General features: G+C 43.0%; 1 protein-coding gene across 4 annotated transcripts in view; it reads right to left on the bottom strand.

The window, feature by feature from the left end:
* The window catches only part of RBM6 (RNA binding motif protein 6), a 95,539-nt gene extending 78,440 nt beyond the window's left edge, over nucleotides 1-17,099 (bottom strand). For 2 of the 4 annotated variants that reach the window (XM_036266135.1, XM_036266136.1), the window contains exons 1-2: nucleotides 16,920-16,995; nucleotides 1,568-1,675 (exon numbers count right to left, since the gene is read on the bottom strand). Coding sequence is in view for 2 of the 4 variants with exons in the window: in XM_036266134.1 (XP_036122027.1) it covers nucleotides 1,568-1,611 (44 nt within the window). In the remaining 2 variants the exon portion in view is untranslated. Of the gene's footprint in view, nucleotides 1-1,567; nucleotides 1,676-4,569; nucleotides 4,589-16,919 lie in introns of those variants that run through there. The other 2 variants (XM_036266134.1, XM_036266133.1) reach the window with 2 other exon arrangements.
* Nucleotides 17,100-17,370: the final 271 nt, after the last annotated feature.

Raw genomic sequence — 17,370 nt, 5'->3', positions numbered from 1 at the left:
CGGTTGCCAGTTAGATTTCTGGTCAGGGCACGTGCCCAGGTTGTGGGCCAAATCCCTAGTAGGGGGCATGCAGGAGGTGGCCAAGTGACGTTCTCTCTCACAGATGTTTCCATTTCTCCCTACCTCTCTCTTCCTTTCTCTCTAGAATCAATATAGAAGAAAAAATAAAAATAAATAAATAAAAATAAATAAAAAACTAAATAAAATCTTAATTCTCTACCTAAATTTTTCATTAGACCCCAAGCTTCAAAACAATGAATGGAACATCTATTAAATTTGCACAATATAATTTTGCAGACTGCCAATCCAAAAGGAAATTTACTAGTAACAGAAGTTTCAATTGAAGCATCGATATTTTTTAAAGTGTATCTTTAAGGTCATATTTCTTGGTCATATACCAAGTAAAACCATAAAAATCATATTCCCATAGCATTTTATTAATTGTTAAACACAGTGCAAAAGTTTTAAAAATACCATCATCAGTGTTTATTATATTGGCTATTAAAAACATTAACTCCCACCCTGGTCTATTGGACTCAGTGGTTAGAGCATCGGCCCGAGGACCAAAGAGTCTTGGATTCGATTCCAGCCAAGGGCATGTACCTCGGTTGTGGTCCAGTCCTCTGCCCCAGTCCGGGTAGTGCAGGAAGCAACCAATTGGTGTCTCTCTCTCACACTGGTGTTTCTCTCTCTCTCTCTATTCCCCTCCCTCCCACTCTGTCTGAAAATAAATGGGTAAAAAAAAATTTAACTCCCACCCAGCTCATACAAGTCAACACCAAGAAAACATAATCCAATTGAAATTGTGCCCAGCCAGTGTGGCTCAGTGGAATGAGCGTCATCACACAGACTGAGAGGTCCCGGTTCAATTCCCAGTCAGGGCACATGCCCAGGTTGCAGGCTCAATCCCCAGTAAGGAGCGTGCAGCAGGAAGCCTATCAATGTTTCTCTCTCACATCAATGTTTCTTTCTCTCTCTCCCTTCCTTTCTCTCTCTCAAAAAAAAAAAAAAAAAAAAATTAATAAAAACATAAAAAAAACTAAGTCCCTTCAAATCTAAAATATAATCCATTTACAGCTAAATGGTACCATCTTCTCCACTTATCTTTGTACCCCATAACACATAAAAGTGAAATGTAGCTTTGAAAATTGCATCCATTAATTTTTCTCTCTCAGCATTATTTCTTGTAGCTGAAAATCAGTGTGCCACAGGCAAGACACAGCACTGGATTCTAGACATGAAACATTTATGTACATTTATCAACATTTATGCTAACATTCCTTATTAGTCAAGTATGTATTATTTTGCTAAAAACGGTTAAATAAATAAATCAACAAATAATTGGTGGATATTTTTTAATGTTTAAAAAGATGCTAAAACACAAAACACTCAGCATGCTGGGTATTCAGTTTCAGAATCCCTTGAGAAATGACTAAACATTTTTAAATGTTTCTATTTTGTAAAAACCAGAGCTATTTCTACACACACAAAAAATCCCCCTTTATGGTAGACCAAATCTATATCATTAAAATATTAACAATTTCAATATTCAAATTTTAAGACTTACCGAAAAGGTCCTGTTCTATTAGCAGATCGAGAATCCCCCCACATCTCTTATGTCAAGAGGGTCCAATAAGTAGATCCTTTTGCTACCAAACTCTGGTTATAATAGTACCTGTACATAACAAACCACAAAAAAAATAAGTACATTAGAACACAAAGTAAAGGCTAAACTAATTTTCTCCCACTTGGCTTATAAGGAACCACATCAGCAAGAATATTTTAAGAAGTTACTTTTAAATATTTATTTACTAATTTATAACAAAAAAATTTTTTTTTAATAAAAATGTGTATTCTAGGGCACTACAAACGTCTCAGTGTACTAAGAATGCTTCACATTTATAAATATTTACAAATTTTTCCAGCAGCCATTCTACCTTCCTTTTTGGTTTTTTTTTGTTGTTGTTGTTGTTTTTTAATCCTCACCCGAGGACATTTTTGCATTTTTTGTTCAGACAGAGCGGGAGGGAGAGAGAGAAAGAGAGAGAGAGAGAAACATCGATGTGAAGGGACACATCGAGTGGTTGCCACCCGCACGACCAACCAGGGCCGGGGACAAACTGCAACCGAGGTACGTGCCCTCAGCGGGAACCGAACCCAGGTCTCTCTGTACCGCAGGCCGACGCTCTAACCGCTGAGCCAAACCGGCCAGGGCTACCTTCCTTTTTGGAAACAGCATCTTAATTAGCATTAAAACCATTCTCAGTCCTACATCATTTAGCCTGGCCAACCACAATAGTCTATTTATTACTCTCAACACAGTGACACTTTTAAGATGGGCATATAACCTAAGTCAAGCTGAAAAGTCATCAGCAGGACCTTCGTTACAGCTACTAAAAAAGAGGCAAACTTGCCCTGGCCAGTATGACTCAGCAGTTAGAGAGCTGGCTCTCAGACCAAAGGGTCTCGAGTTTGAGTCCAGTCAAAGGCAGGTACCGGGGATTCCTGGCCCCAGTTGGGGTCATGCAGGAGACAACCAACTGATGTGCCCATCTCTCATGGATGTTACTGTTTCTCTCCCTCTTGCTCCTTCCCTCTCTCTCTCCCTCCCTTCCATTTTCTCTAAAAATCAATGGAAAAATATCAACAGGTGATGATTGACGACAAAAAAGGCAAACTTTCATGGCCTTGGGTTTCGCAATGGTTTCTTAATGACACCGAAAACATAAAAGGGACAAAAGAAAAAACAGATAAAGTACACTTCATCAATTTTAAAAACTTTTGTGCAAAGTACACAAATCAAGAGGGTAAAAGGATAACCTAGAGGGCAGTAAAAATGACAGATGAGGAAGTTCCAAAGTCTAGTTCCTCCACAGAAACATTAGAAACCAAGCAGTCTAACTGTCTGAATCAACTTTGTTGGAGCTTTAGAAAACAGTCAAAGATTTCAAACAATTAAGCAAATGTTCAGTCAACAAAAAGTCTTCTTCAAAACGATAGGAAAGTTTTGTGTTTTACTCACCACCTCTACCGCACCTCCTCTCTAACATGGCAGTGGTTTTAATCTTGAAGCAGTGGCAGCCCAGCTCCCAGCTCCCTCCCCCAAATCAAAGGGAAACCTGATGTACAAATGTTTGTGTACATCTGTTCTAACCTATATGGAGGATAGCTGAAGGATTGACGCAAGGTGCTTGTTTCTATTTTATCTAACCCAGAACTCAGGGGGGAGGTGGAGAAGCAGCAGGCACTGCTGCAAAGTGGACTACAGACACACATATGTAGAGAAATTGAGGTAAAAAGACTTTGAGAAATTAGGACATTCCACAGCAACATGTAAATGGGAAAATCTAGAAAGCCACATGCATCCATAGGCAAGACACATGATCAGACAACCCCTGAGAAGACTTTCACCTTGGGCTAATCCCTAGGCTCAGAGCAAGCCTAGCTAAGTGTTGAAGGAGTGCCTCAACACAGAACCAATATGCAAAAACAGACAATTTATTTTTTGCTTGCTTGCTTATTTATTTATTTATTAATTTTTAATCCTCACCCGAGGACATTTTTCCATATTTTGTTCAGATAGAGTGGGAGGGAGACAGAGAGAGAAAAACATCGACGTGAAAGAGACACATTGAGTGGCTGCCACCTGCATGACCCAACCAGGGCCAGGGACAAACTGCAACCAAGGTATGTGCCCTTAGTGGGAACCAAACCCAGGTCTCTCTGGACCGTAGGCCGACACTCTAACCGCTGAGCCAAACCGGCCAGGGCTGCTTTTTATTTTTTATTGGTGGGCGTGCTTTGTTTGATTTGCTTTGTTTGTTTGAGCTCCTAGCATTCAAGGAAACCTTGCTTAAAATATTAAACATGAGCTAAAAAAAAGAAAGAAAACCACCAGATATCAGTGATCATACATGACAAGTAGTCTTTGCAACAATAGTTTAGAAAAAGGCTCTAGTTGGTTTGGCTAAGCAGTTAGAGCATCAGCCCTCAGACCAAAGAGTCACAGGTTAGATTCTCCGTCAAGGGCAAGTACCTGGGTTGCAGGTTAAATCCCTACCCCTCCACCCCAGCAACCAATTAATGTGTCTCCTTCCTCTCGTTCTAAAATCAATAAAGAAAAAATATTTAGGCCCAGCCGGTGTGGCTCAGTGGTTGAGTGCTGACCCATGCAACAAGAGGTCGCTGGTTCGGTTCCAAGTCAGGGCACATGCCCAATTGGGGACCTGATCCCCCTGTTAGGGACATGCAGGAGGCAGCCAATCAATGTTCTCTTTCATCAATATTTCCATCTCTCTCTTTTTTCCTCTCTCTCTCTCTCTCTAATATCAATAAAGAAAAAAAATTTTTTTTTTTTTGGTACGTGCCCCTAACGGGAACCGAACCCAGGACTCCTGGTCCACAGGCTGATGCTCTAATCACTGGGCCAAACCGGTCAGGGCAGAAAAAAAAGTATTTTTTAAAGTATTAAAAAAAAAAGAAAAGGTCTTAGCCAGTTTGGCTTAACAGTTAGAGCATCGGCCCAAGAAGCAAAGAGTCATGGGTTCGATTGGAGTCAAGGGCACGTACCTCGGTTGCAGCTTGTCCCCGGTCCTGGTTGGGGTCCTACGTGAGGCAACCAGTTAATGTTTCTCTCTCTCTCTCTCTCTCTTTCTTCCCCTCCCACTCTATCTGAAGATAAATGGAAAAATATTCTCACATTAAGATTTTTTTAAAAAAGGATAAACAACCCTGGCCGGTTTGGATCAGCAGTTAGAGCATCTCCTGCGGTCCTGAGAGACCCGGGTTCAGTTCCCGCTAAGGGCATGTACCTCGGTTGCAGTTTGTCCCCGGCCCTGGTTGGTCGTATGGGTGGCAGCCACTCGATGTGTCCCTTCCACATCGATGTCTCTCTCTCTCTCTCTCTCTCTCTCTCTCCCTCCCTCCCTCCCACTCTACCTGAACAAAAAAAATATAAAAAATGTCCTCGGGTGAGGATAAAAAAAAAAAGGATAAACAAAGATGAACAAAGCCTAAGGGGGCTAGAGACACCAACTAGTGGACCAACATAAGATTATGAAGTCCTGCCCTGGCCGGTTTGGCTCCGCGGTTAGAGCATCGGCCTGCGGTCCGGAGAGACCCGGGTTCGGTTCCCGCTAAGGGCATGTACTACGGTTGCAGTTTGTCCCCGGCCCTGGTTGGTTGTGCGGTGGCAGCCACTCGATGTGTCCCTTCACGTCGATGTTTCTCTCTCTCTGTCTCTTCCTCTCTCTCCCTCCCACTCTAGCTGTACAAAAAATGGAAAAATGTCCTCGGGTGAGGATTAAAAAAAAAAAAAAAAAAAAAAAAAAAGATTATGAAGTCCTAGCCCTAGCCCATTTGGCTCAGCAGTTAGAGCCTCAGCCCATGAACCAAAGAATCATGGGTTCGATCCGGTCAAGGGCACGTACCTTAGTTGCAGTTCCATCCCTGGCCCTGGTCAGGGTCATGCAAAAAAAAAAACCAGTCGCTGTGTCTGTCTCACCTCTCTCACATGATGTTTCTCTTTCTCTTTCTCTCTCTCTTTCTCTCTCTCTCCCCCTCTCCCTCTCCCACTCTATCTGAAGATAAATACAAAAATATCCTCAGGTGAGGATTAAAAAAAAAGATAATGAAGTCCTAGAAGAGAAGAAAGACTATTTGAAGAAATAATGCACACCAATATCTCCCAATTTGATGAAAGATATAAATCTACAAATCCAAGAAGCTAAAGAAGTATGAGTAGCATAAGCTCACAATAAGACACACTATGATCAAACTGTCGAAAAACAAGGAATCTTTTTTTTTTTTTTATCCTCACCCGAGGACATTTTTTTGCACAGATAGAGTGGGAGGGAGAGAGAGGAAGAGAGAGAGAGAGAGAAACATCGACGTGAAAGGGACACATCGAGTGGCTGCCACCCGCACGACCAACCAGGGCCGGGGACAAACTGCAACCGAGGTACATGCCCTTAGCGGGAACCGAACCCGGGTCTCTCCGGACCGCAGGCCGATGCTCTGACCCTTTCACATCGATGTTTCTCTCTCTCTCTTCCTCCTACTCTATCTGAACAAAAAACGGAAAAATGTCCTTGGGTGAGGATTAAAAATAAATAAATAAATAAATAAATAAATAAATAAATAAATACTGGGGGGTGGGTCACAAACTATATATCAGGAGGAGGGTGTCAATGGGGGAAAAAGGAGAAACATCTGTAACAAAAATAAATTAGTTTAAAAAAAAAAAAAGAATTCTATGTGAGCCCTGGCCAATGTGGCTCAGTTGGTTGGACATCTTCTCGTGCACTGAGAGGTTGCCTGTTCAGTTTCCCAGCCAAGGCACATGACCAAGTTGCAGGCTTAATTCCCTGTAGGCGGCATGCAAGAGGCAGCAGATCGATGTTTCTCTCTCCCTCTAAAGAAAATTAATTTAAAAAATAATACATATTACTCTGGCCAAAATGGGATGAAGTTAAAACAATGTAAGGAAAACTATAAAATTCACAAAATTTAACATGTATATTTACCTCTGACTTTCCAGTCCTCTTCTAGAAATTCATTCTCTAGATTTTTACAGTGTGTGGTGACATGTTTATAAAGGCCCATAGTGCAGTGTTATTTATAATAACCAAATATTATAAAATCTAAATGTCATCAATAGAGTATATGTGTACTATTGAAATACCATGAAACAAAAAGGAAGCTATGTTGATATAGAATAAGCTATTGTATATTAAATTTTAAAATATGTGCAAAATACTATCTGTAACATGGGATCATCTGTACAAAATAGAAAAGAATATATACAACAAAGTTAGAAGACTCATACTTCCCAATTTTATTCAGATAGAGTGGGAAGAAGAGAGAGAGAGAGAGAAACATCAACGTGAAAGAGATATATCGAGTGGCTGCCTCCCGCAGGGCCCAACCAGGGCCAGGGACAAACTGCAACCAAAGTACATGTCCTTAGCAGGAACTGAACCCGGGTCTCTCTGGACCGCAGGCTGACACTCTAACTGCTGAGCCAAACCAGTCAGGGCCTTACTTTCCAATTTTAAAAATTACTATGAAGCTATAATAATCAAGACAATGTGGCACTGACATAAAGATAAATATACAGCCCTGGCCGGTTTGGCTCAGCGGTTAGAGCGTCGGCCTGCGGTCCAGAGAGACCCGGGTTCGGTTCCTGCTAAGGGCATGTACCTTGGTTGCAGTTTGTCCCCGGCTGTGGTTGGTCGTGCGGGTGGCAGCCAGTCGATGTGTCCCTTTTACATCGATATTTCTCTCTCTCTCTCCCTCCTGCTCTATCTGATCAAAGAATGAAAAAGTGTCCTCGGGTGAGGATACAAAAAAAAAAACAGATAAATATACAGATCAATGGAAGAAAATTGAGTGTCCAAAAATAAACCCTCACATTTAGGATCAATTGTTTTTAGAAATGAGTATCAAGACAATCAGTGAAGAAAGGACAGTCTTTTCAACAAATGATGCTGGGACAACTGGATGTCCCATGTGAAAAAACAAAGTTGGACGCCCTCCTCCCCCACCTTACACCACATATAAAAATTAACTCAAGCCCGGCTGGTGTGGCTCACTGGTTGAGCACTGACCCATGCACCAAGAGGTTGCATGTTTAACTCCTAGTTAGGGCACATACCCGGGAGGTTGTGGGGGCCGATCCACAGTGCAGGGCATGCAGGAGGTGGCCAACTGATGTTCTCTCATTGATGTTTCTATCTCTCTCTCCCACTCCCTTTCTCTCTCTAAAATCAATAAAGAAAAAAAAATGTTTTAAAAAGATTTTAAGTGTAGCCCTGTCCAGTTTGGCTCAGCGGTTAGAGTGGCTGCCTGCGGTCCAGAGAGACCCGGGTCCAGTTCCCGCTAAGGGTGTGTACCTCGGTTGCAGTTTGTCCCCAGCCCTGGTTGGTCGTGCGGATGGCAGCCCTCGATGTGTCCCTTTCACATCGATGTTTCTCTCTCCCTTTCTCTTCCTCTCTCTCCCTCCCACTCTATCTGAACAAAAAATGGAAAAATGTCCTCGGGTAAGAATAAAAATAAATAAATAAATAAATAAATAAATAAATAAGATTTTAGTGTATTCACTCAAATTACAGGGCTTCAAAGGAGCCCTCCCCAGAGCTAAAGTGGGGAATTTGCATGCGGCTGCCTCTGTGGATGTGGCAGCACATTTTCAGGCTCCCTCTCCCAAATCATATCCTAATTCTCTGTTGATGGGACTTGCTTTGCCAACCATCATACCACAATCAAAAGTTAACAGGGAAAAAAAAGTTCAATGAAAATGAATCAAACATAAATATAGAAGCTAAACAATAAAGCTTCTAAAAGAAAACAGAGAACATTTTTCTAAATGACTTGATGTCAGCAACACTCCTAGAAAAAATCCAGAAAGCAGTAACCATAAAAGAAAAAGATTAAAATTAAAACCTGTTCTTCAGAAGACACTTTCAAAAAATGAATAGGCAAACCACGAAAATTCTTACTCTTATTTGTCGTAAGAAAACACCACAGTAACAGTACAAACCCACTACAACTGCTAAAATGAACAAGACTCACTAAATCAAATACACATGAATTTCCAGCAATCAGAACTCTCATACATTGCTGGAAAGATGGCAAAATAGTACAGCTACTTTAGAAATTGCTCTGACATGCCCAGCTGGTAAGGCTCAGTGGTTGAATGTCAACCCATGCACCAAGAGGTCGCCGGTGTGATTCCCAGTCAGGACATATGCCCGGGTTATGGGTCTGATCCCCAGTAAGGGGCATGCAGGAGGCACCCAATCAATGTGCTCTCTCTCATCAGTGTTTCTATCTCTCTCTCCCTTTCCCTTCCTTATTCTAATATCAATGAAGAAAAAAAAATTGCTGTGACAAACGTTATTCTAGAACCCAGCAACTCCACTTCTAAGTATTTACCTGAGGTAAATGAAAACAAGACTTGTACAAATATGTTCACAACAGCTTTATTCATAATAGTTTTTAGAAAACGGAAACAAGCCAAATATCCTTCAGTAGGATATAAACACTATTTGGTGTCCTGAAGGGTTTTCCTTACTGAGGTAGTGTACTGCAGTTTGACTTCAAATGGAAAGGTACCTTTTTTGTAAAGTGGAATAGAGGTTAGTAAGAAACAGGAGATGGAAAAGTAAAATCAATAATACTCATTCTGTTTTTTAATTACGTATTTTTTTAAATTGCTGTAAAATATACATAGTATAAAATTTGCTATTTACCATTTTTAAGTGTACAGTTCAGTGCATGAAGTATATTCACATCACTGTGCAACCAGCACCATCATCCATCCACAGAACTTTTCTCATCTTGCAAAACTAAACACCTGTATTCATTAAACAGTAACTCCGCATTCTTCTCTTTATCTAGCCCTTGGCAACCAATATTCTGTGTTCTGTCTCTATGATTTTGACAATCCTAAGTAACTCTCATGATACTAGTGGAGTCACACAATATTTGTCCTTCCGTCACTGGCTGATTTCACTTAGCTTATTGTCTTCAGGATTCACCCATATTGCATCATCTATCAGAATTTCATTCCTTTTTAAAGACTGAATAACATTCTATTGTTTATAAACCAAACATCTGGTTTATCTATTCATCCACTGATGGGACACTTGGGTTAGTTCCACCTCAGCTATTGTGACTAATGAGCATGGTGGACAAACATCTCTGAGACCCTGGTTTTCTATTCTTTTAGATACATATCCAGAAGCAGAATTGCTGGATCATATGGTAATTCTATTTTCAATTATTTTAGGAATCACCATACTGTTTTCCACAGCAGCTAAACAATTTTATACAATAGTAGGCAAGGGCGCTCTTATTGAATTGTGCCACCCCTGCCACCACATCCCCTGCTTCAATTCGTATGCCAAAACCCTAGCCCCAAATTTGACTATATTTGGAGACGGGACCTTTAAGAAGGTAATTAAGGTTAAAAGAAATGGAAAGAGTGGGGCCCTGATCCAACAGGACTGGTATCAGAGGAGGAGACATGAGGCATGCGTGAGAAAAGGCCAAGTGAAGACACAGCAAGAAGGCAACCTTCTGCAACCTGAAAGAGGCCTCCCCAAACACCAACCCTGCTAGCACCTTGATCTTAGACATGAGCTTCCAGACTGTTAGAAAGTAATTTTCTGTTGTTTAATCCAGTCTGTGATACTTTATGGCAGCTCTAGCAGAATAATATTAAGTTCCAATTTCTCCACATCCTCACCAACCTCTGTTTTTTGTTTGTTTGTTCTGGATAACAGTCATCCCCAGCAGGTGTAAAGTGGCATCGCACTGTGTTTTTGAATTCCATTTCCTAGTGTTGATGATGTTGAACACCTTTTCATGTGCTTAGTGGTCATTTGTATATCCTTCTTCAGAGAATGTCTATTTAATAACTCCTTTGGTCTGGCTGGTGTGGCTCAGTGGTTGAGCGTCAACCCGTGCACCAAGAGGTCGCTGGTTTGATTCCCAGTCAGGACACATGCCCAGGTTGTGGGCCTGATCCCCAATGGGAGGCATGCAGGAGGCGGCCATCAATGTTCTCTCTCATTGATGTTTCCATCTCTCTCTCCCTCTCACTTCCTCGCTCTCTCTCTAAAATCAATAAAGGGAAAAAAAAAAGTCCTTTGCCCAGAAGTTTTCTATATGTTCTGGATATTAAACCCTTATCAGATATATGATTTGCAAATATTTTCTCCCATTCTGTGAGTTGCCTTTTTACTCTGTTGATAGTGCTGCTCTTTCATGCAGAAAAGTTTTTTATTTTGATAAAATCCAATTTGTCTATTTTTTGTTGTTGCCTGCGCAACAAAAATCAAATACACATTAATTTCCAGCAATCAGAACTCTCATACATTGCTGGAAAGATTGCAAAATAGTACAACTACTTTAGAAATTGCTCTGACATGCCCGGCTAGTGTGGCTCAGTGGTCAAGTGTCAACCCATGCACCAAGAGGTCGCAGGTTCAATTTCCAGTCAGGGCACAAGCCCATGTTGTGGGCCCAATACCCAGTGGCGGGCATGCAGGAGGCACCCAATCGATGTTCTCTCTCATCAATGTTTCTCTCTTTCTCCCTCTCCCCTCTTCTCTCTCTAAAAATCAATAAAGAAAAAAAAAATCTTTAAAAAAAGAGCCCTGGCAGTTTTGCTCAGCAGTTAGACCGTCGGCCTGAGGGCCAGGGAGACCAGGGTTCAGTTCCTGCTAAGAGCACATACCTCGGTTGCAGTTTGTCCCCGGCTCTGGTTGGGTCGTGCAGGTGGCAACCACTCGATGTGTCCCTTTCATGTCGATGTTTCTCTCTCTCTCTCTCCCTCCCATTCTATGTGAACAAAAATGGGAAAATGTCCCGGGTGAGGATTAAAAAAACAAAAGAGATCACTGTCAACCAGTGAATGCATAAATAAATGAAACAACAAATTGTTGTTTCTCCCTTCCTCTCTCTCAAATAAAGAAATAAAAAATTCTCTCTTTTTTTTTAATCCTCACTTAAGGATATTTTGACATTTATCTTCAGACATAGTGAGAGGGGGAGAGAGAGAGAGAGAGAGAAACATTGATGTGAGAGAAACGCATCGATTGATTGCCACCCCCACGACCCAGCTGAGGCCAGGGCCTAACCTCAACCGAGGTACTTGCCCTTGGCTGGAATTGAACCTGGCACTCTGGTCCGCAGGCTAACGTTCTAACCACTGAGCCAAACTGGCCAGGGAAATAAATAAATATTCTTATGCCCTGGTCCCTTACAACAACAAATTACAGTTGGTTCCCAATTCAAGAGTGAGCTTTGTAAAGTAGTACAGTGTGGAGGTGAAGGGCTAAGAGAGCACTCTCTGGACATACTCTACTTGGGTTCAGAGCTAGACTACTTGGAGGCAAATCTTGGCCCTGCCATACTGGACCTTAGGTAACTTATTTACTTAATGCCTCAGTTTAGAATGGTTATTATCAAATACAAACAAAACATAGGTTGATGTGGAACACTGTGTACTGCTAGTAAGCATGTAAAATGGTATAGCCACTGTGGAAAACAGTATGGTGGGTCCTCAAAAATTAAAAATAGAATTACCATATGATCCAGCAATACCACTTCTAGGTATGTATCCAAAAGAAATAAAAACAGGGCCCTGGCCGGTTTGGTTCAGCAGTTAGAGCGTCGGCCTGCAGTCCAAAGGGACCCAGGTTCGGTTCCCACTAAGAGCATATACCTCGGTTGCAGCTTGTCCCCGGCCCTGGTTGGGTCGTGCAGGTGGCAGCCACTCGATGTGTCCCTTTCACATCGATGTTTCTCTCTTCCTCTCTCTCCATCCCACTCTATCTGAATAAAAAATTGGAAAAATGTCTTCAGGTGCGGATAAAAAAAAAAAAAAAAAGAAATGAAAACAGGGAGGGACTTGAACAGATATTCCTATGCCCATATTCGCTGCACCACTATTCACAATAGCCAAAATATGGAAACAATCCAAATGTCCATTAATAGATGAACAAATAAAATGTGGCATATACATACAATGGAATATTATTCAGCCTCAAAAAGGAATGAAATTCTGCCCTGGCCAGTTTGGCTCAGAGGTTAGAGCGTTAGCTTGTGGTCCAGAGACCTGGGTTCAGTTCCCGCTAAGGGCACGTACCTCGGTTGCAGTTTGTCCCTGGCCCTGATTGGTCATGCGGGTGGCAGCCACTCGATGTGTCCCTTTCACGTCGATGTTTCTCTCTCTCTCTCTCTCTCTCTTCCTCTCCCTCCCTCCCACTCTATCTGAACAAAAAATGGAAAAATGTCCTTGGGTGAGGATAAAAAAAAAAAGGAATGAAATTCTGATGCTATATAACATGAATGAACCTTGAAGATAATATGCTAAGTGAAATAAGTCAGTCACAAAAGGACAAATACTATGTGATTTATGATTCTATTTATATGACATACCTAGAATAGGCAATTTCAGAGAAACAGAAAGTAGAATGGTGGTTGCCAGTGGCTGGAGGAGGGGAGAATGGGGAATTACTATTTCATGGGTGCAGACTCTGGGAAGACAAAAAGTTCAAGAGCTAGCCCGCCCAGTGTGGCTCAGTAGTTGAGCATTGTCCCATGCACCAGTTTGATTCCCCATCAGGGCACATGCCCAGGTTAAGGGCCCAATCCCCAGTTGGGGGGCATGCAGGAGGCAGCCAATCCATGTTCTCTCTCATCGATGTTTCTATCTCTCGTTCCCTTTCTCTTTAAAATCAATAAAGAAAAAATATTTAAAAACAACAACAAAGAAAATAATAAACGCTAGCAAAGATGTGGAAAAACTGGAACCTTTGTTTTTTTTGTTTTTTGTTTTATCCTCACCCGAGGATATTTTTCCATTTTTTGTACAGATAGAATGGGAGGGAGAGAGAGTGAGAAACATGACGTGAAGGGACACATCGAGTGGCTGCCACCCGCACGACCAACCAGGGCCGGGGACAAACTGCAACCGAAGTACGTGCCCTTAGCGGGAACCGAACCCGGGTCTCTCCGGACCGCATGCCGACGCTCTAACCGCTGAGCCAAACTGGCCAGGGCAAAACTGGAACCTTTGTGCATTACTGGTGGGAATGTAAAATTACGCTGCAATTGCTGTGAAAAAACAGTATGACAGTTCCTCAAAAACCTTAATACAGAATTATCATATGACCCCACTTCTGGGTATATACCCAAAGAAATTGACAACAGGGACTTGAAGAGATATTTGGATACCTGCGTTCACAGCTGCATTATTCACAACAGCCTAAAGGTGGTAACAACCCAAATGTCTACCAACAAATGAACAGACAAAATGTGAGCCTTAACACAAAGAATATTATTCAGCCTTAGAAGAGAATGAAGATATCAATTATATCTCAATAAAAATTTTGTTTTTAATTTTTAAAAGGGAATGAAGTTTAGATACATGCTATGACATGAATGAACCCTGAAAACATTATGTTAAGTGAATTAATCAGACACAAAAGACACATATTGAATGATCCCACTTACATGGAGTACCTAGAACAGGCAGATTCACAGAGACAGGATATAGATTAGATGTTACCAGGTGCTGGAGGAAGGGGGAAATGGTAGTTACTTGCTTAATGGTTAGAGTTTCTGTTTGGGTTGATGAAAAAGTTTTGGAAATAGTGGTGATAATTGCACTACATTGTATGTGTAAACACACTGCATGTAACACTTAAAGATGGTTTAAATAGTGCCCCAGTCAGGTGGCTCAGTTGGTTAGAGCGTCCTCCCATGCACTAAAAGGGTTGCAGGTTTGATCCCTGTTCAGGGCACATACCAGAGGCAACCTATCACTGTTTCTCACATCAGTATTTCTTTTTCTCTCTTTCTTAAAAAAAAAAAATTCAAACATACTCTCAGGTGAGGATTTTTTTTCCCTTTATTGATTTTAAAGAGAGAGGATGGGAGAGGGAGAGAGAGAGAGAGAGAGAGAGAAACGTCGATGAGAGAGAACATTGATTGGCCATGTCCTGCATGCCCTCCACTTGGGATCAGGCCCACAACCTGGGCATGTGTCCTGACCAGGAATTGAACTGGTGACCTCTTGGTGCCTGGGTCGACACTCAACCACTGAGCCACACTGGCCGGACTCAGGTGAAGATTTTAAAAAATGGTTTAAATGGTAAATTTTGCTACAATATATGCAACAAGATATATTTATCTAGTCATATACAAAAACATGACTTATACACCTTAAACAGGTGAATTGTATGGTGTGTGAATTCTATTTTAACAAAGCTGGGGTTTTTTTGTACTGCCAGTGTGGCTCAGTGGTTGAGTGACAACCCATGCACCAGGAGGTCACCAGTTCAATTCCCGGTCGGGGCACATGCCCAGGCTGTGGGCCAAATCCCCAGTGGAGGGAATGCAGGAGGCGCCAATCAATGTCCTCTCTCATGATGTTTCTATCTCTCTTTCTCTCCTTTCCTCTCTCTCTCAAATCAATAAAGAAAAATTTTTTAAAACAAGCTGCGGTTTGTTTTTTTTAAGGTAACAGTGATGGCTAACATTTAATGAACACTTTTTGCACACACAGCTCAAATGTATTATATTAACCTCAACAATCTGTGAAGTGGCTACATTTCTTTCTTTCTTACTTTTTATTGATTTCTAGAGAGAAAGGGAGAGGGACATCGATGTGAGAACAAAATATCAATTGGCTGCCTCACAAACACGCCCCACCAGGAATTGAGCTGGAAACCCAAATATGTGTCCCCAAGAGGAATCCAACTGGCAACTTGGATGCGTGGGATGATATCCATCCAATTGAGCCACACGGGCCAGGGCAGGTGGCATTTTTTAACCTCATTTCACATAAAGGTAGGTAATTTGCCCAATGTCACTGAATTAGTGTAGTCATCAGGGAATCAAACCCTTTCCCATTCTAGAGTTCCTACAGTTCCTCAATAGATGTCCCATTAGCTAAGTGAGTAAGATGAACAATATATGGTGGGAGTCTAACAAAAATTAATTCTAAGCCCTTGGTGTATAGCTAGAAAAGTCCATCAAAGACATTATTTATGATCTTTAAAATTTCAAAACTTTCCAATAGTTTCAATCTTAATATAATGCTTAACTAAATTATTAACACCAGTACATACAATAAACATTGGCAAAACCTTGCCCCCAAATATATGCAGTAAGACAGCAGAGTTCATTTAGTAAACCTCCCATGGGACAACTCTCCTCTGAAAGGCTGCAAGAACCTACAATACAAAAGGCAACAAAACCCAAGTCTGGTAACAGAATTCTGTGAAAAAAAAAGGATGCTACAGATGTCCAGAGAAACCTAGTACCTATCCTACAGGTTAAGTACCTAGTTGGGTGCTAGTTAATGAGATAAGGTTCAGATTCATCTTTTGTGTTTCACCAAAATGGTAAAATACCACTAGTTACTGTAGACACTGCCAGTCCTACCATCACTCACCAGTTCTTGATACCTCCCTACAGTCCTCACAAGTTTGCTTATGTTGACATTATTAAACCATTCACACTGGTTGCATTACTCAACAGGAAGTTGAAAACTAACAAACCTAGGGCACAATCCAGAGTTCAGAAAATGAACCAGGTGACCAGGCGCATCAGAGTCTACTGAACTCCTTCACTTAGCTCCAGCAACTCTGACCTTCACAAGCCAAAACCTGGAATATGCAAAAAATACAATTACCCTTAGAGTTTATGTACCCTACAAAACAAGGCCCTTTCTATTAAAAAGTGCACTTCCAGAGTTGAACACAGTAGCAAAACATCAGTTCTAAAGTTAAAAGAAAAGCCGATTTGCGACACCAAAATGAATCTCAAGAGTGAATACGAGGAAAAATGCCGCTCCTCCCACATTCGCCCAACGGGCGCAGAACCCCGCCTGCAGGTTCCACTGCCCAGGATAGCCGGGATCTGAGCTGTCGCGCCCCGTGGTCCCGCCGAGCCCACTCGTGTCTGTCCATGTCTGAGAGCGAGGCTAGGTGCTAGGCACAGGAGAGCGCTCTCTCAAGTGATGCCCCAGAACTGAATCAGATTCCTGCAACAGCAGGAAAAAGGAAGAAATATAGGGCCCGCCTGCGGAGCACCGAACCGCAACCACGCGCCAGTGCCCGACCCCGCAAGCCGGCCGCCCCGAGGCTGGACCGGTAATTCTACCGCCCTGCCGGGGCCCGCCCCTGGCCCGCGACCGTTCCGGGGCGTTCCTCCCGTAGGCGGCGCCTCCCTCACCACACCAGCACTTGGCTCTCTTCTTCCCGAGCGAAGTCGCGGCCGCCCCGCGACACCGAAGCCGCAGCTTCCAGGCCGCGCGAGCCCTCGATGTCCAGGGTGGCCTGCCAGGCCGGCTTCTCCCCCGCAGGCTCCAGCACGCCCACCCTTCCTCCCCAGGCCCTTACCGAGGCAGCGCGGCCTCCACGGCCCGCTCCTCCTAATCCTCAGCCGCGGCCACCGACCCAGTGTCGCGGAGACCGGAACTTCCTCCGCGCGGAGCCGCTGCCTCCACAAAGGCGCCGCGCCGCCGCCTTTAGCGCTCGGCCCGCCGGGATATGAAGTATAGCGGCGGGTTGCGCCGACTCCACTCCCGCCGTGCCCCGCGCGTGGAGGGGCGGGGAAGGTGTGCCCGCGGGGGCGGGGCGTGAGGGCACGCTGCTCCTCGGCGTCCAATGGGAGGGCGCGCTTTCTCGCCCCTTTGCGTCGGACCTGCTGCGGGTTGTGGTTTGGCTCCTTACCCGTGGCAACTTGTTCTCCAGCTCGCGAGGTTTGCTCTCGGCCGGGGACGTGGATACGACCCTGGCCTGGCTGGCTCGAGGCTGCCTCATTGTCCGTTATTGTGAAAGAAATGAGAGG

Source organism: Molossus molossus, unplaced genomic scaffold (genome assembly GCF_014108415.1).
Source record: "Molossus molossus isolate mMolMol1 unplaced genomic scaffold, mMolMol1.p scaffold_m16_p_18, whole genome shotgun sequence".
NCBI classification, from domain to species: Eukaryota; Metazoa; Chordata; class Mammalia; order Chiroptera; family Molossidae; genus Molossus; species Molossus molossus.
Note: the sequence above shows the minus strand (reverse complement) of the source record. Positions and strands in the feature narration are given on the sequence as shown.